The sequence below is a fragment of the Stenella coeruleoalba genome, assembly GCF_951394435.1.
Source record: "Stenella coeruleoalba genome assembly, chromosome: 5".
Taxonomy (NCBI): domain Eukaryota; kingdom Metazoa; phylum Chordata; class Mammalia; order Artiodactyla; family Delphinidae; genus Stenella; species Stenella coeruleoalba.
The window spans coordinates 28,733,845-28,756,356 of NC_137150.1; the positions used below are offsets into that span (position 1 = coordinate 28,733,845).

At 51.0% G+C, this 22,512-nt stretch overlaps 1 protein-coding gene and 1 pseudogene across 2 annotated transcripts in view; both read right to left on the minus strand.

Moving 5' to 3' along the window:
• ESYT3 (extended synaptotagmin 3) overlaps positions 1-21,687 on the minus strand; it is a 57,470-nt gene extending 35,783 nt beyond the window's left edge. The window contains exons 1-3 of the mRNA XM_079922176.1: positions 21,269-21,687; positions 1,557-1,598; positions 69-203 (exon numbers count right to left, since the gene is read on the minus strand). Coding sequence (XP_079778302.1) covers positions 69-203; positions 1,557-1,598; positions 21,269-21,595 — 504 coding nt within the window. The 5' untranslated portion in view covers positions 21,596-21,687. The remainder of the gene's footprint in view (positions 1-68; positions 204-1,556; positions 1,599-21,268) is intronic.
• Positions 11,525-13,775, minus strand: LOC307186949 (elongation factor 1-alpha 1-like; annotated as a pseudogene). Its single transcript has 2 exons — positions 13,446-13,775; positions 11,525-13,242 (listed from the first exon to the last, which is right to left on the minus strand). The product of its transcript is annotated as an elongation factor 1-alpha 1-like (transcript).
• Positions 21,688-22,512: the final 825 nt, after the last annotated feature.

Below are 22,512 nucleotides of genomic sequence, written 5' to 3' on the forward strand. Positions count from 1 at the left end.
ACCCCTGGCAGGGGCTGGAGAAAAGCCTGCACCGTAGGTCCGGCTGCCCTGCCCGAGATAGCACTGACCTTCTGTCCGAAGTAGAGCTTGGAGAAGGTGAAGGTCCTCAGGTGCACGTTCTTCTCCCGGATCTTGGGCTCGAGTTTCTCCCGGAACTTGTTTTCTATGATCATGCTTAGGTAGGGCCAGATGTGGGAGATGACCTGGGAGGACAGGAAGGGGCCTTTGGTGGTCAGGTCTGTGCTCCCTGCCCCAGACCCATGGCTGCTCAGGGTGGCCCTTATGCTGCAGCACCCATCTGCCTGCCTGATCCCCTGTCCCATCTACCCACCTATCCGTCCATCTGTCCATCAGACATCGGATAACTACAGCCGTGGTTCTCACTCTTACAGTTAGATCCCAAGATTGGCTGTCATTTCGCAGCCCACCATGAAATAGTCACCCGCTAAACTTAACATGATGAGGCCCTTTAGTTCTGTGCTGAAACATGAGCTACCTGAACAACACTGTGGTGTAAACAAGAAGTAGCACGTGCCAGAGGTTTAAGAAGAAAAGAAAAGAAAAAAAAAGCCACAGAAGAGAAATTTAAGTTGTTTCCTGTGGATTTAATTTTTTTTCTAGCAATCGGGGAAGGCTGCCTGTAGCTGAGTTCTGCAGCAGGATGACTCATGGTGCTGGGAACCAAGTGTAGGACCTGGGGAGAGGGAAGGTGGTGGAGAGATGGAACCTGGTGGCAGAAGATGGTGAGCAGATGGTAAGGAGCGGGGAGAGGGAGTTGGTTGGGGGGGAGAGCAGCCCATATGTTCTGTTTGGGGCAAAGGCCTCTTCCATCTCTGGGACTTGGGCCTTAGTTTAAAGATGCAGCTCCTCCTTTACAAACCCTAATCAGAGGAGCCCAAAGGAAGTGCGGTTTCAGGGTTTAACGCCCCTATCCCTCTCAGGCCTCGATGAGCCAGGCATTGTGGTGTTTTAATTACCTCATTAATACTCACAACAACCCCACGAGGCAGGGACCATCATTATTCCCATCGCACAAAGGAGGGGACCAACTCTGAGACGTTAGGCAACCTGCTCGAGGTTGCACAGCCAGTGCCGCCAGATCCGGGCTGGGAACCCGGCGAAACCCTGGTTCCCTGATCACCAGGCTGCTTCGGTGATCAGGAGCTGCTGTCAACTCCCGAATCACTGCCTTCCTCTCCCCAGGATGCGCTGATCTCGGCCTGGTGGGCCTGCATTTTGCTCTGTGCTTCTCTGTACTTTTAAGTTTTCTGCTGTGGCCATGCATTAATTTCACAATAAAAAATAGTTTCTTTTTAGAAAAGAAAGTCATTGGTGATGAGAAGAACCCGGAGGGTGGGAAGAGCAAGCGACAGGCAGAAGGCCCCCACCCCAGCGACTAAGGGCCATCTCTGCTCCTCCCCGGGCAGGGCTCCCACCAGGACCGCCTTGTCCACGCGCTGCCCGCCCCGTCCAGGCTTCGGGTGACTCAGCCAGGGCTGCAAGGGAAGACGAAGCCTGGAGTGAGGCCGGTGCCCCCAGGCCCACCCTGGCCTTACCTTGTTGGCCCACTCGACCCGCTCCACGTCCGGGAAGTGGATCTAGGGAACAGAAGCCCCGAGGGGAAGTTAGACTTGAGACCTGCCCGCCCTGCGGAACCAGGTGGGTTCCCACTCCCAAGCACAGAGCTGCACTGACTTACCCTGGAAACTGGAAGCTGGCCTGTCCTCAAGGAGTGCAGCAGGCGGCCAGGCGGGGGGACAACCAGCCCGAAGGCGCCCACGTGCAGCCTGACACTGACCTGACCTTGGCCTCCAGCTCCTGGCTCAGGAGGCACAGAGGGGCAGTTCTGCCGCGACCCTCCGCCCTCCCCTCGCCCCTAGCCCACCTTCCCAGTGGAAGCGCAGAACCCCAACCCAGGCCTTCCCCAGGGTGACACCCGAGTTTGCTTCTTGCAGATTCTGTCCCCCTTATTCCCTTTAATGACACAAGTAATCATAGCCCCTGTAGAAAAAATTAGCAAATACAGCTAAACGAAAGGGAAAAGCTTTTATGAGAGAACGCCGCCCAGTGATAGCTGTCATTACCAGGTTGATGCGTTTCCTTCCAGTCTTTTCCAGAAACCAGTATGTGCGGTTTCCACAGAAATTGAGGTCACAGTGCTTTTTTGCAGGCTGCTTTTTTCACTTAATATATTGTGATTGTGCTGACTCCAGAGGTAACTGGTGCCAATATAAAAGGCCAAAAGGGGCACCGTGTTGTTTCCAGGGGCAACGGGGGAGTGGACGTGCCCCTCCTTGGCTCTCGGCCCCCCCGTCCCCGGCAGGGAGGCCCCTGGGCCAGATCCTATGGTCACAGCACAGCTCCCTCCAGGGCCTGCTGGGTGAGTCCCGCCACATCCCTTGGGTGGGGGGTGGGGCGGGGTCCCTGAGGGGAATTGACAATCCTGTCGCCTAACCATCGCGTAACCTGATTCTGAGGGTGCCGAACCCCCTCCCCACAAGTCTCAGTCTCGGAATATGTCTGCTGAGTGCACTACCCACCCCTCACGAGGGCCGCCCCTGCACCACCACCAGGGTTTTCTGGGATGGACAGCGTAAGAGTGTATGGGTGCCCGGCACAGAACACGGATCAGTAAAACGGAAGGGACGGCCATCACTATCACCGTGCCGCAAGTCCCCGGAGGACGAGGCCAACTCCGGATCAGATCCGCGGTGGGCCTGGGACCTCCGAAGGTGGAGAAAGGGCCTGCCCTTCCCACCTGGGGGCTCGGAAGGCGCACTGTCCAGGGACTGAGTAAACGCGTCCATGCAGTTCACACACGTGGTGCAGTCCTGCCAAGTGCCAGGCCCTGAGCTAGTTCCGGGGATGCCCCGAGGGCCCAAACGCAGACCTAGGCCTAGGCCACTCGCCCAGGAGGAGACGGAGAGAGATTTCATTCTCTCAGGAGCAGTTTGTAACAGCCTTGACAGTTCAGGGGAGCTCAGTGCTTCTGAGACTCCTGGGACATCACGCCATTCGCCCAGCCTCAGTTTCCCCACCTCTGGGCAGTGTGGCCCATACCAACTTGGAGAAGCGTCTAATATTCCCAGGTGCTGCCAGAAAAATACTGCCTGGTTCCCAGAAGGGGAGCCAGCCCAGCCCAGGAACAGAAGGGAATCATCGGAGGAGTAGGGGGCCAGGAGCCAGGGCCAGCCCGGCCAGTTCACCACACATGCACTGCAGCTTCCCTGGGCCAGGTCCCAAGCTGGGTTCCAGCCAAGTGTAGGGTGAGACCCTTCCATTTCTCCCTATTACACTCACTGCCCAGCACTGAAGTAAAAACTCCTGCACGTGGGTCTGAAACAGACCTCTTTCTCCATGGTGATTGCTCCATTCACCACCCTCTTAGACTTCCCTTCTTCCAGGCAGCCTTTCCAGGTCGCTCAAGCTGGGGCTAGGTGTCCCTAGTACGTGTTGCTGCTTCTCCATCACAGCTTTCAACACACCTTATTAGAGCCGCTTGGTCTTCCACCTGCCTCCTTACCAGACCACAAGCTCTGGTGGGCTGACTCAGCCGTGCTTCCTGTTAGCACTTGTCCCTGGTGTATGAATGTCTTAATAACTATTTGTGGAATGAATGAATGTATGAATGAATGAATGCAAGGTCTTGTCCTCAAGGAGTGCTCAGGTTGGTGAAGGAAGCATGCAATTAACAGGCTATTCCAGTACAGGATCAGCACCAAGGCGGGGGAGGGGCACCGCCACAAAGGGGAGTTTGCTTACAGTGGGGCTGTCACTGGTGCCTCTGCTCCTCTTGTGCCCAAGCCTACGGGCTGGACCCCTCACACCCTTCCTGCTGTCCCAACACTGCACTTCCCATCCCGTCCCCACACACCCTATGTGCGTACCCCTTCCAACGTCCTGCACCCCCGTCCATGTGATTCTCACCCCGGGAAGCTGAGAAGCTCTGATCAGCTGAACCCTGGAAAGGTGATCCAGCTTTTGCCCACACTTGGGATCTAGTCAGACGCAGATTCCTGCACTGCCTCACGCCTACTGAATCAGTAGGCGTGGGCCTTCCAATTTATTTTTAACAAGTTCCTGGCGTGATCCTGAGGTTCAGTCAGGGTTGATGTGAGGTACCGATGACCTGCCCAACCCTGCATTAGAGTGACCCACACTCACCCTGACACTGAGGACAGCAATGGAATGCCCAGGGCCCACTCTGAGGACGTTGTCATGGTCTCTCCTGGCCACCCATGCCTGTATTTGAGGCTCCTGTCTAAAAGATTCCCCCAGAGTGAGTCTGAATCCCTGACCAGAGCAGCGAGTCAGACAAAGAAAATAAGAGACCATCAAGACAGCTTATTCTGCCTTAGGCACCTGTAGGGCCTCCCTGGGTCCGAATCTCAGCCATGTCATCCCTCCCCAGGGAGCCAACACAAGGGCCGGGCCACCTTCTTTGTGACTGCCCCTGAGTAAGTCCTGGACCAGGGAAGGAAATGTTGACATTCATGGGGCGGCTGCTTACACCATGCTTCCTCAATTCCATGAAGACAAATGAGTCTGTTCTCCCATTATAATCTGGACCTTTCCCTACTCCAAATTCTCAAAGTTATTCTACTTTTTTTTTTGCGGTACGCGGGACTCTCACGGTTGTGGCCTCTCCCGCTGCGGAGCACAGGCTCCGGACGCGCAGGCTCAGTGGCCATGGCTCACGGGCCCAGCCGCTCCGCGCCATGTGGGATCTTCCCGGACCGGGGCACGAACCCGTGTCCCCTGCATCGGCAGGCAGACTCTCAACCACTGCGCCACCAGGGAAGCCCGTATTCTATGTTTTTATCTACTGGTTTTGTGTTTTAGTTTTCGCATTTAAAATCTGTCTGGAATTTTTTTTATAGCAGGTGAGATAGGCGCATAATTTCTCTCCACACTCTCACTAAGGCAATTTTTTTTAAACATCTTTATTGGAGTATAATTGCTTTACAATTTTGTGTTAGTTTCTGCTGTATAACAAAGTGAATCAGCTATATATATACATATATCCCCATATCTCCTCCCTGTTGCATCTCCCTCTCACCCTCCCTATCCCACCCCTCTAGGTGGTCACAAAGCACCGAGCTGATCTCCCTGTGCTGTGCGGCTGCTTCCCACTAGCTATCTGTTTTACGTTTGGTAGTGTATATATGTCCATGCCACTCTCTCACTTCGTCCCAGCTTACCCTTCCCCCTCCCTGTGTCCTCAAGTCCATTCTCTATGTCTGCATCTTTATTCCTGTCCTGCCCCTAGGTTCTTCAGAACCTTTTTTTTTTTTTTTTTTTAGATTCCATATATATGTGTTAGCATACAGTATTTGTTTTTCTCTTTCTGACTTACTTCACTTTGTATGACAGACTCCAGGTCCATCTACCTCACTACAAATAACTCAATTTCGTTTCTTTTTATGGCTGAGTAATATTCCACCGTATATATGTGCCACATCTTCTTTATCCATTCATCTGTTGATGGACACTTAGGTTGCTTCCATGTCCTGGCTATTGTAAATAGAGCTGCAATGAACATTGTGGTACATGACTCTTTTTGAATTATGGTTTTCTCAGGGTATATGCCCAGTAGTGGGATTCTGGGTCGTATGGTAGTTTTATCTTCACTAAGGCAATTTTATAATAACATACAAAAAAGGAAGGAAGGGAGGGAGCGAGGGAGGAAAAGAAAGAAGCCCATGTTTCCTCCTAACTAGTGAAGCTACTTCCCTCACACATCAGCTTCCCATGTGTACATTGGTGTGTTTCAGGACTTGGCATTGACCTCCATGGTCTGTTTGCCTGTTTCTGCATCAGTACCACACTGTTTTAATCTCTACGGCTTTACAATATGATCTGGGTAGGGTGATTCCCCTCCTTTTGCTTTTCTTTTTCAAACTGATTTAGATAATAGTAGGTATTTATACTTCCATATGAATTTTAGAATCATCTTGTCAGTCTCCCTGCCAAAATCCTCCTGAGATTTTGATTGTTGTATTCCTGAATATATAGATTAATTTGTGGGAGGACTGATCTCTTTACTACATTTTGCATCCATGAACAGAATATTTCCCTTTATTTATTCACATTTGATTGTATTCACATTTAGGATCATAACTTTTTTTTCTACCAAAGTCCTGTACATTTTTTGTTACTTTGTGGGTTTTATAGTTATTAAAAATGGTATTTCATTTTCTGGGCAACTTTTGTTGAAAGTTGTTACTAGTTCTAATTGCTTGTTAATTCTCATAGGTAACTTACAAACATTTATAATCTCCAAATAATAACAATTTTTTTCTTTCCGCTCCCCATTCTTATCCTTACTTGCTTCTCTTGGCCAGTCCTCTGGTACTACGCAGGCACACTGGTGATAGAAAGCAGCTCTGTCTGGTTCCTGACCACAAAAGAAAGTTTCTCCAGGGCTTCCCTGGTGGCGCAGTGGTTGAGAGTCCACCTGCCAATGCAGGGGACACGGGTTCATGCCCCAGTCTGGGAAGATCCCACATGCTGCGGAGCGGCTGGGCCCATGAGCCATGGCTTCTGAGTCTGCGTGTCCAGAACCTGTGCTCCGCAACGGGAGAGGCCACAACAGTGAGAGGCCCGTGTACCGCACAAAAAAAAAAAAAAAAGAAAGTTTCTCCATTAAGCACAATTTTTGCTATAGATTTTGGAGGACAGCCTCTATCAGACTGAGGAAGTTCTTTTCAATTCCTAAATTTCCAAGAGCTCTCATTATAAATGGGTATTGAACTATATTCAATACTTTCTCATATCTATTGAGATAATCATGTTATTTTTTTTCCTTTCATCCATTAATGTGGTCAACTTAACTGATATTTCTTTCTAAAACAGGACCATCACTAGTTCCCAGGATAAACCCTACTGGACATATTTAGCTGGCCTGATATTTCATTTAGGCTTTATACACTAATGATCCAAAGTGATACCTACAGCTTTTGCTCTTGTACAATTCCTATCTGGTTTTGGTATAAAGATTTTATGATAAATTGTAAAATGAGTGGGACAGCTATCCTTATCGTCCTATTTTCTGAAACAACTTGTAAATATAGGAATTATCTGATCGATGGAATTTAGCATATCTTACCTCTGAAACCATCTTAGCCTGAGACTTTTGTGGGTGGTAAATTACCATGTCTCTCTGTAGAGGTTAACGGTGTATTCAAGGTCTACTGATCTTAGTCTGGTAATCTTGGCATTTATATTTTTCTAGAAATGTGTCTAGTTCATCCAGGTTTTCATGTGTCTTGATATATAGTCATTTACAATATTTTGCTCTTTTAATCTGTTATATCTGTAGTTATTTCTGCCTTTTTTCATTCTATATTTTATTTTCTATTTTTTTCATGATCAAGCTTGACAAAGTTTTGTCTATTATATTAATCTTTTGAGAGAATGAACTTCAGTTGTTAATAATTTTCTTTCCCCTTTACCTTTAAAAATTTTTTGTTCATTTTCATCCCTATATTTATCATTTCCTTCCTTACTTCTTATTTCTTTGATCGAAATCTGTTGTTCTTTTATGTTCTTAGGGTCAACTCTATGAGTTTTAGAGTTGAATCATTTATTTTCAGTTTTTCTTGTTTCATGATAAATTCAAAGTTATAAATTCCCTTACAATTTTTAACAGTTTTCATCATTATTCATCATTATTCAGCTCTCAGTTTTTATAATTTCCATTATGACTTCCTCTTAAACAATGATTTTTTAAAATAGTAATATTTTAAAATATCTAGATGCACGAGATATCTATACCTATTTTTTTTTACCTAATTTAACTTCTTTATGATCTGAACAGTCTGTAGGGTGGCAATTCACTGGAATATAGTGATAATTCCTTGGTGGCCTGGCACATGATTAATTTCTATGGTTGTTCCATGTATGATCAAGTTATTAATCATTTCCTTTTAATAGTCTTTCGCTTACTTTTTAATAGTCTTTCGCTTACTTTTGCTTACTTTTTGTCTACTTGATTTTCCATGTTCAAAGAGGAATATAGTGATAATTCCTTGGTGGCCTGGCACATGATTAATTTCTATGGTTGTTCCATGTATGATCAAGTTATTAATCATTTCCTTTTAATAGTCTTTCGCTTACTTTTTAATAGTCTTTCGCTTACTTTTGCTTACTTTTTGTCTACTTGATTTTCCATGTTCAAAGAGGAATATATGAAAATTTTCAAGCCAAAATGCTGATTTATCTACTTCTCTATGCAGTTCTGTCAGCTGTTGGTTTATATTTCAGGTTTATATTATGCAGTACATATATGGCCATGATGATTATATCTTAATTATGGCTCCCTTTATGAGCATATAACATCTTTCTTTGTCTTAAAGATATATCCGAGTTACAGTCTATCTTGTCTAAGATGAAAATTGCTACTACAGCTTTCTTTTGCTTCAAAGTTACCCAGTTGTATTTTTTTCATCCTATTTTCAGCCTTTTTGAGTTCATGTTATTTAATACTCATCTTAATCCTTTATTAGACCCATTTTCCAGATAAGGAAACTGAGGCTGAGAGGTTACTTAGAATCACCAGCTGTGGAGTGCTACAGCTGTGACCCAGATCTACGTCTGTCTATGCTTTTCCACTCCACCACTCACTCCTCTTAAGAAAACATTACATACCACTGTTTTCCTCTCTTACAGAAAGTCTAATTGGACAGAGGACTGCCCTCATGGGACCTGAGGCTTCACCGGTAGGCCATGCTTTCTAGCTAAGGGTTCCACAGACACTTTCATTTGATCCTCCTCATGCTGTATAAAGTGAACAGCAAAGATGCAATTATCCCTGTTTTACATATGAGGAGAGGCTCAGAGACTAGTACTTGCCAAGATCAGTCAGGTGACCAGAACTCAGATTTTCTCACCTGAGCCCAGCCTTCAAATCTTTCTCTCATCTGTTTCCCCTCCCCTTAAGCCATCTGAAATATCAACATTTGAAGTCCATTTCTCAGTGTTTTTCTAACCTATCCCTTTTGCATTTAAAATTCCATCGCTTTAAACCTCAGTTTTCTCAACCACAAGATGGGTACAATACTACCAACTTCACAAAGTTCCTGAGAAAACTAAATAAAACAATGCATGTAAGGAGCTCAGTACCCTTCCTGACTCAGAGTAAATGCGCCAGAAATGGTGATTCTTGATGGAAGTCGTACAGACCTCAGAGGTACGAACACTGACACTTCTGACCTCAGGTACATGCCAAGAACAAGATCGCATGGGCTGTGTGTCCAGTTCTGTCTGACCCAAAGCCTGGCAAATTCCCTGGGTCTCCTAGTGCCTGCTGCTCTGCACTTTGGGAGACCACTGAGAAGGCGGAACAGAAGATGAGAAGAGGATAACACAGCGCAAGTGGTTGAGGTGGAGGGGGAAGGACCACGTAGATTCTTGTTTCTCTGGCCTCCGCTGATTGGCTGAGAGATCTGTGCCCCCAGTTAATGAGTCACAGATAGGCTGGGCCCAATGCCTGCGAGGCTCCACGGGAAACTCTGCCCAATGCAGGAGCTCCACAGTGAGGTGGGGCAAAGCAGCCCGGTCAGAGCCTCTCTGTGTGACTTTCCCTCGCCAGGTAAACAAAGGGAAGGCAGAAAAAGACGCCACATGGCTCACTGTCAGACTGAGTCCTAAAGTCACTTTTGTACCAATTCCCATGAGGCTGGGGGTAGCCGGGAGTCCTTGGGACCAGCTAGGAAGAGAGACACTCAAACCACCAGGCAACGCAAAGGGCTAGACTCTGAGTTTGAGCGATTCTCAAACTTTTCTGTATAAAAACACCACCTGGAGAGCTGGTGAAAATGTGGATTCTTGGGCTTCTCTGGTGGCGCAGTGGTTGAGAGTCCACCTGCCGATGCGGGGGACACAGGTTCGTGCCCCGGTCCGGGAGGATCCCACATGCCGCGGAGCGGCTGGGCCCGTGAGCCATGGCCGCTGAGCCTGCGCGTCCGGAGCCTGTGCTCCACAACGGGAGAGGCCACAACAGTGAGAGGCCCGTGTACCGCAAAAAAAAAAAAAAATGTGGATTCTTGGTCGGGGCCTGGAAACTTGCATCTTTAACAAGTTCGCCAGCTTGTCCTGATCCTGGCGGTGGAGGATGTGGAAGCATGAGCACACAGGGCCCCCCAGGCTAGAGGACCTGTTCCAGCCCTGGAACTAGGTGGCTTTTCTGCTCCCTGGGGTTCCTGACCAAGGCTAGAGAGTCACAGCCTGTGTTTCCAGCTGTCACTCCTAGGAGAACATCAAATTCCTACCAGCAGCCTATGGCCCTCAATTCTTTTACAAATCTTTTGGACCACAAAGAGCAAAGGGAGGCAAAAGCTAACAGGTGAAAAACACAATATCACAATTCTGCCTAGCCTGAGGCACTGCCCTTGCCCCTAGAAGGTGTCCTCACTCCCTTCCTGCAGCCTCAGGTTTCTCCTGACCAAGAGGAGTGAAGCTTCTCATTCCTGTGCTGCCCATAGGATCTACAATCAAGGAGATAATGGACAAAAATCTACTTCTAAATGGAGACCGAGCTCTGGAAGGTTCGTCTCCATAGAAACATGAACACTCTTCTGACTGACGTAGTACAGGTATGAGCATTTCCCCAAAGCAGGCCTGGAAAATTCGAAAGTTGTCGGGGCCGTGGTCAAATCACCAGGATCTCAGATGCTTGCTATTCCGCCTGCAGGAGCCCTCGGGGAAGTTTCAGCAAGAAGGGGCCTCAGCCTGCATGGAAGGCCTCCCTAAACCAACACAGTCATGCTTCTTTAGTGCACTTGGGCCAAAGCCTTCCAGGCAAAGTGGGCTAATAATTTAATGATGGCGTTTTCAGACATTGTCAAGAGAGTGGTGGTAATGACAGCTTAGAGAGGAGAGAAAGATTGGAAATCAAACTGAGTCTAAGAATTCCAGACTAGCAGAGGCCACCAACATGGCCCACATCGGTGCTTCCCTTTGGGTGGTCACGTGCTTTATTTCTTAAACTCTTTAGGAAAAATGATTCCATAGCAGTTGAGGAAATGGAGCCAGAGTGACGGCTGCATCCCGTTGGGGGGTGGGGTCCACAGATGGGCTGGGGTTTGAGAAGCCTGGACAGGAGCTTCTGGCCACCAGACCCTCTCAGGAGGCAGGGGGACTGGAGAGCTTCACTTACAGAGCTTGCCTGTCACTAGGTGACCCCTGCTTGCTCCCTCACACAGGGACGGTGGCTCCTCCCGTGGAAGCAGGTGTGTATGGACACAGAGAGACACACAGACATACAGAGGTGGGTGGACACACACATGCAGACATACACACCAAGATATACACAGACACACAAAGACACATGTACACACACAGACGCACACACACGCAGAACTAGAGACCCATCCACAGAATCACATGTACATATGTACAAAGACCCAGGTACACACCCTTTTTGCTAGGGAAAAAAAAAAGAAAGAAAGCCTCACGCCTCTGTTCCAAAGGGCTTTTTTTTTTGCGGTACGCAGGCCTCTCACTGTTGTGGCCTCTCCCGTTGCGGAGCACAGGCTCCGGACGCGCAGGCCCAGCGGCCATGGCTCACGGGCCCAGCCGCTCCGCGGCATGTGGGATCCTCCCAGACCGGGGCACAAACCCGTGTCCCCCGCACCGGCAGGCGGACCCTCAACCACTGCGCCACCAGGGAAGCCTGGCTTTTTTTTTTTTTCAAGATTTTTTTTGATGTGGACCATTTATTGAATTTGTTACAATATTGCTTCTGTTTTATGTTTTGGTTTTATGACCATGAGGCATGTGGGATCTTAGCTCCCAGACCTGGGATCGAACCTGCACCTCCTGCACTGGAAGCGCGGAGTCTTAACCACTGGACCACCAGGGAAGTCCCGCAAAGGGCACTTTTTTTCTCATTAAACTTTTTTAATGGGTCTCAAATTCTGTGACAGATTTTTGATCAAGTTGTTTCCATTAAAAAGTACTGATTTTAAAAACTAATAACTTAAACTGCCACACACAAAACAAACGGTCCACAACACATTCTCCTTTCCTTCGGAAGGTTTTAGGATGCGTTGTTATCATTAACCAGTCTTTTGCTATTAAACTTAAATGGCCAATTGGACAAACAGTTCTGGGGCCGTTCTTCCACCACTGATTAAGACTGGGGTGGCAGGTATTGGGGATAACGTTCATTTAGCCTTCTGAGCTTTCTGGGCAGACTTGGTGACCTTGCCAGCTCCAGCGACCTTCTTGTCCACTGCTTCGATGACACCCACTGCAGCCGTCTGTCTCATGTCATGAACAGCAAAAAGGCCCAGAGGAGGATAGTCAGAGAAGCTCTCAACACACATGGGTTTGCCAGGAACCATATCAACGATGGCAGCATCACCAGATTTCAAGAATTTGGGGCCATCTTCCAGCTTTTTCCCAGAATGACGATCAATCTTCTCCTTCAGCTCAGCAAACTTGCAGGCAATGTGAACTGTGTGACAATCCAGACAGGTGCACAGCCAGCACTGCTTTGGCCTGGATGGTTCAAGATAATCACCTGAGCCGTGAAGCCAGCTGCTTCCGTCGGTGGGTCATTTTTGCTCTCACCAGCCACACTGCCATGATGAACATCTTTGACAGACACGTTCTTGACATGGAAGCCCACACTGTCCCCAGGAAGGGCTTCACTCAAAGCTTCATGGTGCATTTCAACAGACTTCACTTCAGTTGTCCCGTTGACTGGAGCAAAGGTGACCACCAGGCCAGGTTTGAGAACACCAGTCTCCACTCGACCCACAGGGACAGCGCCAATACCACCAATTTTGTAGACGTCCTGGAGGGGCAGACGCAAGGGCTTGTCAGTTGGGCGAGTTGGTGGCAGGATGCAATCCAGAGCTTCAAGCAGTGTGCTTCCACCGGCATTGCCATCCTTACGGGTGACTCTCCACCCCTTGAACCACGGCATGTTAGCACTTGGCTCCAGCATGTTTTCACCGTTCCAGCCAGAAATTGGCACAAATGCTTCTGTGTCGGGGTTGTAGCCAACTTTCTTAATGTAGGTGCTGACTTCCTTTACAATTTCCTCGTATCTCTTCTGGCTGTAGGGTGGACCAGTGGAATCCATTTTGTTAGCTCCAACAATTAGCTGTTTCACACCCAGAGTGTAGGCCACAAGGGCATGCTCACAGGTCTGCCCATTCTTGGAAATACCTGCTTCAAATTCACCAACGCCAGCAGCACCAATCAGGACAGCACAGTCAGCCTGGGATGTGCCTGTAATCATGTTTTTGTTTGTTTTTTTTGTTTGTTTGTTTTTTTAGCGGTACGCGGGCCTCTCCTGTTGCGGAGCACAGGCTCCGGACGCGCAGGATCAGCGACCACGGCTCACAGGCCCAGCCGCTCCGCGGCATGTGGGATCCTCCCGGACCGGGGCACGAACCCATGTCCCCTGCATCGGCAGGCGGACTCTCAACCACTGCGCCGCCAGGGAAGCCCTGTAATCATGTTTTTGATGAAGCCTCTGTGTCCTGGGGCATCCGTCATGGTCACATAGTACTTACTGGTCTCGAATTTCCACAGGGAGATTTCAATGGTGATACCACGCTCGCGTTCAGCTTTCAGTTTGTCCAAGACCCAGGCATACTTGAAGGAGCCCTTCCCCATCTCGGCAGCCTCCTTCTCGAACTTTTCAGTGGTTCTCTTGTCGATGCCACCACATTTGTAGATCAGATGGCCAGTAGCGGTGGACTTCTCTGAACCTACGTGTCCAATGACAACGATGTGGATGTGGTCTTCTCCTTTCCCATTTTTGCTTAGGTTTAGCGGTGGCTTTCACGACACCTGTGTCCTGGCGGCAAACCCGTTGCAAAAAAGCCCAAAGGGCATTCTTATACACGCACTCCTGCCGACTCAACTGATGTTGCCGACCCCCTCCCCACCCGCAAAGAAGAGAGAAGACCCTTTTCCGGTGTCCTGCAGGGATGGGACACAAGGAGGCCGCGCTGGGCTGTCGTCCTCCTGAGACAGGCCCTGCTCTGTGGCTGCCTCTGCAGTGGTTTCTCCTCTACCAGAAAACGGTCCCTCATTTCATTCGCTTTTCTCCTGATGAAGCACTGACTTTCATCCCTTTTTTTCTCTGTTCTTGCGAGGTTAACATTTAACCATGAAAACTGCTTTTAAATCTGCCCAACTCTTCTGCTTAACATCACCCTGCTAAAAGTGCCTTAAGGGAAACAATTGCTTTGCCAGCTTGGAATTCTGTCTAGCACTGTTCTAGAATCCATAGATTCCTTAACAGCACACCCAGCCTGAGAACTGGCCTGAGTCGGCTGGACCCAGCAGGACGACAGAGCAGATAAAACTCCAAAGAGAGTCATCGGTGAGGAGAATGCGGGTGCCAGGAGCCTGTCACCCTTGCTGAGGAATAAGGGCTCGGAGCAGAGACGGACTGCCCTGAGCTAGCTGCAGAGTCGTTTTGAGGAGACCTGGGTGTAATCCTAAGTCGTCAGAGAGTTCAGTGATCCAGTGAGGTCTGGTACAGCCTGGAGGGTAAAAAATTTATCCTCTGGGCTTCCCTGGTGGCGCCGTGGTTGGGAGTCCACCTGTCGATGCAGGGGATACGGGTTCGTGCCCCGGTCCGGGAGGATCCTACATGCCGTGGAGCAGCTGGGCCCGTGAGCCATGGCCGCTGAGCCTGTGCGTCCGGAGCCTGTGCTCCGCAATGGGAGAGGCCACAACAGTGAGAGGCCCGCATACCGCAAAAAAAAAAAAAAAAAAAAAAAAAAAATTTATCCTCTTACTTATAAAACTAGTAAAAGGCCAAACATCATCATCTGCTTCATCCTCCTCCTCTGTGCTGATAAGGCCAAGGTGAGGTGGGAATGAGGATCTTTAAAGTCCTTAAGTTTTGACAGGTCGGTTTAATGTGTAATCTGTGTAAAGAACTGGAGAGACAGGGACTGAGATTTACATTGCAGACGTTCACTGTGGCATTCATGCCACAGATTTTTTTTTAATAAATTTATTTTATTTGTATTTATTATTTTTGGCTGCGTTGGGTCTTCGTTGCTGCGCGCGAGCTTCCTCTAGTTGCGGCGAGCGGGGGCTACTCTTTGTTGCACTGCACGGGCTTCTCATTGCAGTGGCTTCCCTTGTTGCAGAGCACAGGCTCTAGGCACACGGGCTTCAGTAGATGTGGCACGTGGGCTCAGTAGTTGTGGCTCGTGGGCTCCAGAGCACAGGCTCAGTAGTTGTGGCGCACAGGCTCAGTTGCTCCGCGGCATGTGGGATCTTCCCGGACTAGGGCTCGAACCCGTGTCCCTCGCATTGGCAGGCGGATGCTTAACTACTGCGTCACCAGGGAAGCCCCACAGATTTTTATTGAATGCCTATATGAACTGGGCACTGAGCGAGGAGCTGAGTGTACAGACAGGAACAAGAAACACACCTGTAAAGAACATTCGATCTGGAGGAAAAGTGGACATAAAAATAGGTAAGTGCAAATCAACACGGGAAGTGGAGTGGGTGTGAGAGAAGGGTTCCAGTACGGGTGACTGAGCTTGGACTTGAAGGAGGAGTCAAGGGATTCAGACTGACAGATCAAGGGAGAAATTCCAGACAGATAGAGGAAACACCACCCACCTCGGCCTGCCACAGAAACAGGGCAAACTGGGACATAACCAAAATAGTGATGTTACAGAAATGGTCAGGTAACTTCTGGTCTATTCGTGTTAAGGATATCATAATCCTTAAGAATGTTTTTGAAGGATGTCTGTAAGACAATGTTAAGGACATAAAAACAAAAAATTTTTCAAAGGTACAAGTTTTCAAAAGACTTTTCATAGACCTTTTATACAAAGGAAGTGCACCCAAACATAGGGTGTACCTCCGGGTGGCAGGAATGTAAATGCTTACTCTAATATTTACTTGTAGACATTTCCAAATTTTCTAACATGGGGATATTTGCACTTTTATAACCGGAAAAATGAGATTTTTAACCAGTTACTTTAGAAAGTAAACACAGTATGGGCAAAAGAATGGAGTGGGTGAATCTGGGGTCTTGAAACACCCCGTGTCCTGGCTGAGTTCCTTGGTTTTTCACTGTGAGCATTTCAAGGACCAGTGACCCCGGGCACACTGGGATGGGACTTCTCAGTCCCACCTGGCATCCTACAGAAAGAGGGTACACCGGAGCTGAGCCCTGACTCCCAGTGTGGCCCAAGGGACGCAAGTCTCATCCCCTTGACTTGAAGTGACAGGGTGTGTAAAGAGAACAGGGCTTTGTCCCTTTAATAGTTCCCACTGGGGCAGGAAACATCTTAACTGTCTCTTCTCTATTTGCCATAGAGGAAGGGGAGTGGGGAAGCACTTTCCTCCAGCTCATGGGGACACTTCTGGGCTATGAGCTCTAGGTTTCCTGAGATTTAAAAATCCTTGGGACTCCGCCAGGAGAAGTAACTCTGAATGGCGGGGTGGGGGGAGCAGGCAGAAGGGCAGGCAAGGCCCCAGTCCCCTGCTCCTCTGTGTGGCTGGGTGGCGGCCTTCACGGGTCATCGGGGCGCAGCTCACACCTCCCAGTGGCTCCCCCAAAGTCACTGGGGACATTCCCACAGAGGGGCCGGCTCTGCCTGCTGTCTCGGGCTCAATGAGCAACCCATAAACATGGGGCAGATCGTCCACAGATCCGGGAGGCAGCCTTGGAACTCCAGCCAGGGCCCAGGCCTCGGGGGCGGGGAGGCATCAAGCAGCAAAAGTTACCCCAGGAAGGGCCTTGAAGAGCCCAGAGCATGAAGGACTGACTCTGAAGACCAGACGGGAAGTTTCTGGAGCACTAGAGCTGGAATTCCATGAACGGAACCCCAGGAAGGGTTGAGGGCCAGGCAGGAGTCTCCGACGGGTGCTGCCCCCGGCAGCCGTCCATCCCTGGAGCCATGTTTGCTGCTGGGCCATTTGGTAATGAGTTTCGTATTAGAAAAAGGGAGAGTTAGGAGGCCTGGGAAATTGAGGAGGATACAGTGACAGCCCCCCTCAGCATGTACTCGTGCCAGGCTTCGAACAAGCAGCTTTTCAGACTCAACTCATCGCAAATGCATGTAGAAACTGAGCCTTCGAGGCCGACAGCTAGGTGAGTGGTGGAGCTGGGGTGTCACCAGCTCTGTGGGCTCAAGGGCTCCAGTTTGGTCACTGTGCTGTCCACGGCCCCCAGCCCTGGCAAGGTGGGCTGATCGAAGAGGCTCCTTATTTCTTTCTTTTTTTTTTTTTTTGCGGTACGCGGGCCTCTCACTCTTGTGGCCTCTCCCATTGCGGAGCACAGGCTCCGGACGCGCAGGCTCAGCGGACATGGCTCACGGGCCCAGCCGCTCCGCGGCATGTGGGATCTTCCCAGACCGGGGCACAAACCCGCGTCCCCTGCATCGGCAGGCGGACTCTCAACCACTGCGCTACCAGGGAAGCCCGAGGCTCCTTATTTCTTGAAAAATATGTCTAAAAATTGAGTGAGAGGAACATTCGCATGTAAACAGCAGGCAGCAGCCGCTCCCCTGTTCAGAAGACGAACTGCCTTCTCTCCATGTGGCCGGGCCACGTCCACAAGTCAAGGGGCTCCCCAGCATCTTCACGCGTCACCCCTTCTAAAGCAGAAGAATCCTTTCCTTGAGCTGTATGTTCCATGGAAGGGAACCAGAGGAGGAGCAGGTCTCTCAAGTTGGACCAGAAACAACCCCCTTTAACAGGTTTTTACAGGTGGGGACAAGGAGACCCAGTGAGGGAAAGCAACTTCTCTGACCACCCGGAGGCAGCAGCTTGGAGCGAAGTGTTGAGAAGGAGCCTAATGGGGCTGGAAAGAACAGCTCCATTGAGAACGGACCGCTGTGGCCTGGCAGGGGAGAGCGATGGCCTCTGGGCTCTGGCTCAGCCTGGCCTTGGCCTCCGTCCCCTCACAGGGACTTGGTGCAAATTAGAGCAAGGTGCACACACAGCCGGGCGAGCAGCAGGGGGGCTGGGATCCACCCTCACGCGCTGGGTGCTGGGTGATGACTTGCATGGCTGCGAGGCCCTCAAGACCTTTTCTTCAACCCCCTGACTACTAGTTAATTAGTAAAAATACTTCTCAAAGGAGGTCAGAAGCCATCAATCCCCATTCATGCAAGAACACCAGTTCTTAAAACAGGAAGAAGGTGTGCTGAAGGGTCCACGTGTAAGATAGAGACACCGTGCTCTGAAATTGTGGACAAGGGTCACTCTGTCCCTACCACACGGGAGCCACGTCCCTCCGTCTTCATAAACAGTGTGTGTCCTCAGGAGGCAGGGAGAGGCCAGAAGAAGGATATTCAACCAAGTAGGTTCCAGATTTTCCACATCATCCTTGGGCTTGGAAACCTTCCTGAGGCGGGTCCAAAAGCCCACATTTACGTCTACGTGCGTGCTCTTCCAGGTGTTCACACAGACAACCCACTTCCCCAGACCTGCATCACATTCTGGATTCCCAGTCCCAGTAATGGGCACCCAGCTCCCCAAATCAGAAAGCAGAAGGCCCTGATCCCTCCCTCACTGCACTCTAGAGGCCACCAAGCACCTGGAGTCCGCCTCCGCACAGCTCTCACCCTCAGCTCTTAGTCTCCACTACGGCCATCTTGGCTCAAATCACTTTCTCAACTGGTCTCTTTCCTCCAGCTTCACTCCTCCCTGCATGCTGCTTGTTCCAGGGCCTTTCCTAAACCTTGCCCAGACTCCTTTCAGCCTTCAGAATCAGCCCCAACCTCCATCAGACCTGCCTCAGTTTGGCCCCTGTCCCTCAGCCTACACCGCACACGTCAGCCAGGCCGAACCACACAGTGGCCCTCAGATACCAGCCGCACGGCGCCTCCATGCTGTGCTCGCAAGCCCCCTTCCGCTTGGACTGCCCTTTGGGTACCACTGCCTCAATCTCAAAGGTTATCCAGGCCCTGGCTCAGCAAACTGGCCAGCCAAGCCTGCCAGAAGGGTCTGGAGAACATAGGCGGAGGCCAGGCCCTTCCCAGGACCCTGCCAAGGAGGCAGGAGGCTGTGGTCTGGGGACAATCTGATGTGGAAACCAGGTAGGGTGCCCTTCCCTCCAGGCCTTTGACCCCGGACTGGACCCCGTTCAGACTCCTGTTTCCAGCTTCCCTGAGACCTCTATGGAACTACCTGTTACGCATCTGCCTCCCGCCCCAGACTGCCCTCTTGGGAGGTGAGACACCGTCGTCTTCCTCTGTGTGTCCCTGCACCCAGCTGGGTCAGGCCTGGGGTGTGGTTTATGGGGTGAGAACCAGGAGATACTGTCTTGTGCTCTGTCTCATCCAACAGGCTGAGCTCCCTGTTGGCTATGTCCACGTAGTTCCGGGGACCCCTCCCCCAAGAGGAGCCAGAACGGTTTCTATGGCATTTGTGGGTGGGGGGTGTTGGGGGATTGGGGGTGTCAAGGCCCCTACAGATTCTGATTCTTACCCCAATTTCAGAAACGTTGCCTTTGCATACAGCTAAGTGTCTGGAGGCCTCCCTAACACCAGGAGGGACAGAAAGAAAGGGATGTCACTTGGTGAGGTATCACAGGCCCACACTTGTGGGCTGAGGCTGCCATGGGGGTCATGACAGAGGTCTGACAGGCAGCCTGGGCTCCCTCAACAGTGAACAAGGAGTGTGAACAGGTCCAAGCCTGCTCTCTGTGTCCACATTTTCCACGATCACAAGCCATCAATCCCCTTTCATGCAAGAAAACCAAGGTCTGGGCGAGACAGGCCCCAAACACTGTCTCCATGGCTGCTACCCAATACATATGTAAACCTATTTACAAAGCTTTACTGTCAATCCACATATTAGTATTATGGGCTAAATTCTGTTTCCCAAAATTTATATGTTGAAGTCCTAACCCCCAGTCCCTTAGAATGTGACTGTATTTAGAAATAGGGTCTTTATAGAGGTGATTAAGTTAAAATGAGGCCATTAGGGTGGGCCCTAATCTAACCTGACTGATGACCTTATAAGAAGAGGAAATTCAGACACAGGTAAGTATAGAGGGAAGACCATGTGAAGACACAGGGGAAGATAGCCAACTACAAGCCAACGAGAGGCCTCAGAAGAAACCAACCCTGCTGACGCCTTGATCTTGATACATTTCTGTTGTTTAAGCCACCCACTCCGTAGTACTTTATGGCAACCCTGGAAAACTAATGCAATAAGGCTTAATTTCTCTTTTAACATAAAATAAGTATACACAGGCCTTTCTAATATCTTCTCAACCCACTTCAGATGTTACTGTCATGGGCAAGTGTGAGGAACCTATAGCCTGGCTGGATTTTAGAGTACAGGCCTCAAGCCAGGGGAAATGAGGGGTCTGGTGGCCTCTGGACACCTCTCCCTGTGTGCCTGAATGTTTCTGGAAGAAATCAGAGACAACCAACACCAGTTCATCATCCAGAGAAGGGGGTTTGCTGCAGACCAAGTCTTAGACTGAATGCCCCTCTTGCAGTTGGTGGCCCAAACTCACCTGATCATAAGACTCACTGAGGTTCCTCAGTCCCACCTGGGGGTTGTGAGGTGAGGCCTAAAACTTGTTTTTATTAAGTGGGCCAAGTGATTCTCAGGACCCAGAAGCCTTTGAGAAGCCATAGTCCAGGCCATTCCACACCAGGAGATGGTTTTGTAGCTGTAGAGTGTGAGTGTGTGTGTGGGTGTGTCTCGGTGCGTCTGAGCATCTCTACCAGGCGAGGGAGCGAGAGAAGCCCGCGAGCCAGCGCGGCGGCCGCCGGTCTCTCCCCTCCCCCCTGGCAACCCCATCCCGGCACTCCCATCTCTAGCCCCTCCCTCTGACCGGGCCTCTGCCAAAGGCAACCAGTCTGCCAGCTTCTGTCACAGCTGTATTTGTCAGTGCTGTGTCCTGCGTTTCTTCTTTCACTCAACAGGCGGGTGGAAGAAGTGTCTACTGCTTCCTTCACGAGTTAACTTTGCAGAGTCCCAGACGCCCTTGTTTTTCTCCTGGGTGTGGCCCGCCCGTAATTTTTCTCCCAGGTTCTGAGCCCTCAGGTGAAACCCAGGTTCCCGCTGCCAGCACAGCCGGACCAGAAGTGGCAATGAGGCCGAGGGGCGCCGCGGCGAGGGACACGGCCACCGCCCCCAGGGTCTCTGCGCCGCGATCCGTGGGGGACCAGGTGTGCGGGTCTCCAGGCTCCCTCCCTCCCTCGGGTCTGCGCGCCCCAGCTCCCCGGAAGACCGCAGGTTCCTTTCCGAACCTTCAAGGGCATCCGCCCCACCTCCGACCCCCGCCCGGCTCGGCCCGGCTCACCCAGGCGGGTAGTTGCTGGCCCCGCAGCTCGCGGCTGATGAACTGGCGTTCGTTGTTTAGGAATTCGAAGGCGGCCGCCAGGCGCCCGAGCTTCCCGAGGCGGTTCCTGCGCCACCACATCCACCCTAGGGTGCCGAGCAGCAGCCAGGTGAAGCTGATCCCCAGGTAGCCGGCGAGATAGACGGGCACCAGGTAGAACAGCAGGCGCGCCGCGAAGGTGCAGAGCTCGGGCAGCAGCTGGCTGGACAGGCGCGGCTCGGGGCCCGGCGCGCGCTCGGTCCCCCGGGCACCAGGGGCGCCGGGGGCGCAGGGCTCCTCCGCTGGCATCTCTTCGTCTCCGTCTGCCCTTTCCGAGAGCTTCACCTGAGGTCAGGTCCGCGAGCCGCGACGCCCGGTCACATCTGTCCTCCAAGGGGGAGGCTGGCTGACTCCCTGGCTGACTCGCCCGCGCAGTTTCCGCGCCCCAAACTCCGAGTTCTAAACTGGGAATGCGCTGAGCCGCCGCCGCGCTCCCTTCCTCGCCCAGCCCGCAGCTCCGGATGTCTCCGCCCCCGGGGGCGGGCCCAGGAGGAAGGGGGCGGGGTCAGGCTGCTCAGCGGGCGCCAAGGAGGTGTAAAAAAGCAACCTTGTGTTGAGGCAACCTTCAGACGCAGTGTCCCGCGCAGGCATCCGAAGAGGTTGCAGTTGCCACACCCAGGTCCTACCCCAGGCAGTTGATGACTCACCGAGGCATGTGGACAAATGAGTTGTCATGGATAAACATCACCTAAAACCTGTTTCCTACACCCAGTCTGCAATGTGCAGGCGAGTGTAGTAGGCTCTTACCTGGGCATTCGAGGGCCTCCCAGCCCCAGGGTGGGCCCCGCCCTGTGTCTGAGCTCCCTGGGTGGACCTTAGAGCCCTGTATCGCTGCCCCCTCCTCTTGCACCTATAAAGCTTAGACCTAGCGCCCCGCCCCACCTGGTCGAGCTCAGGGTCCTTCCTCTGCCCCACAGCACTCTCTACCCTGCACTCCCACCCTCTGTGCTGGGTGTCAGTTTGGAACATCCTTCTCTGCATCAATCAGATCGGGAGTTTCCCGGGCCGGGCCAGTCCTCCTCATTTGGGGGCGCCCGGTACCGCCAGCGATGGTGACTAACAAGAGAAATAATGAGCAAGCCCTGGGGTGCTCGGCGGCCAGTTGTGAAGCCCAAGGTTTCTACCTAATCCTTTCTGAATGATCAGAGCAGGTGAAGGTCTTGTGG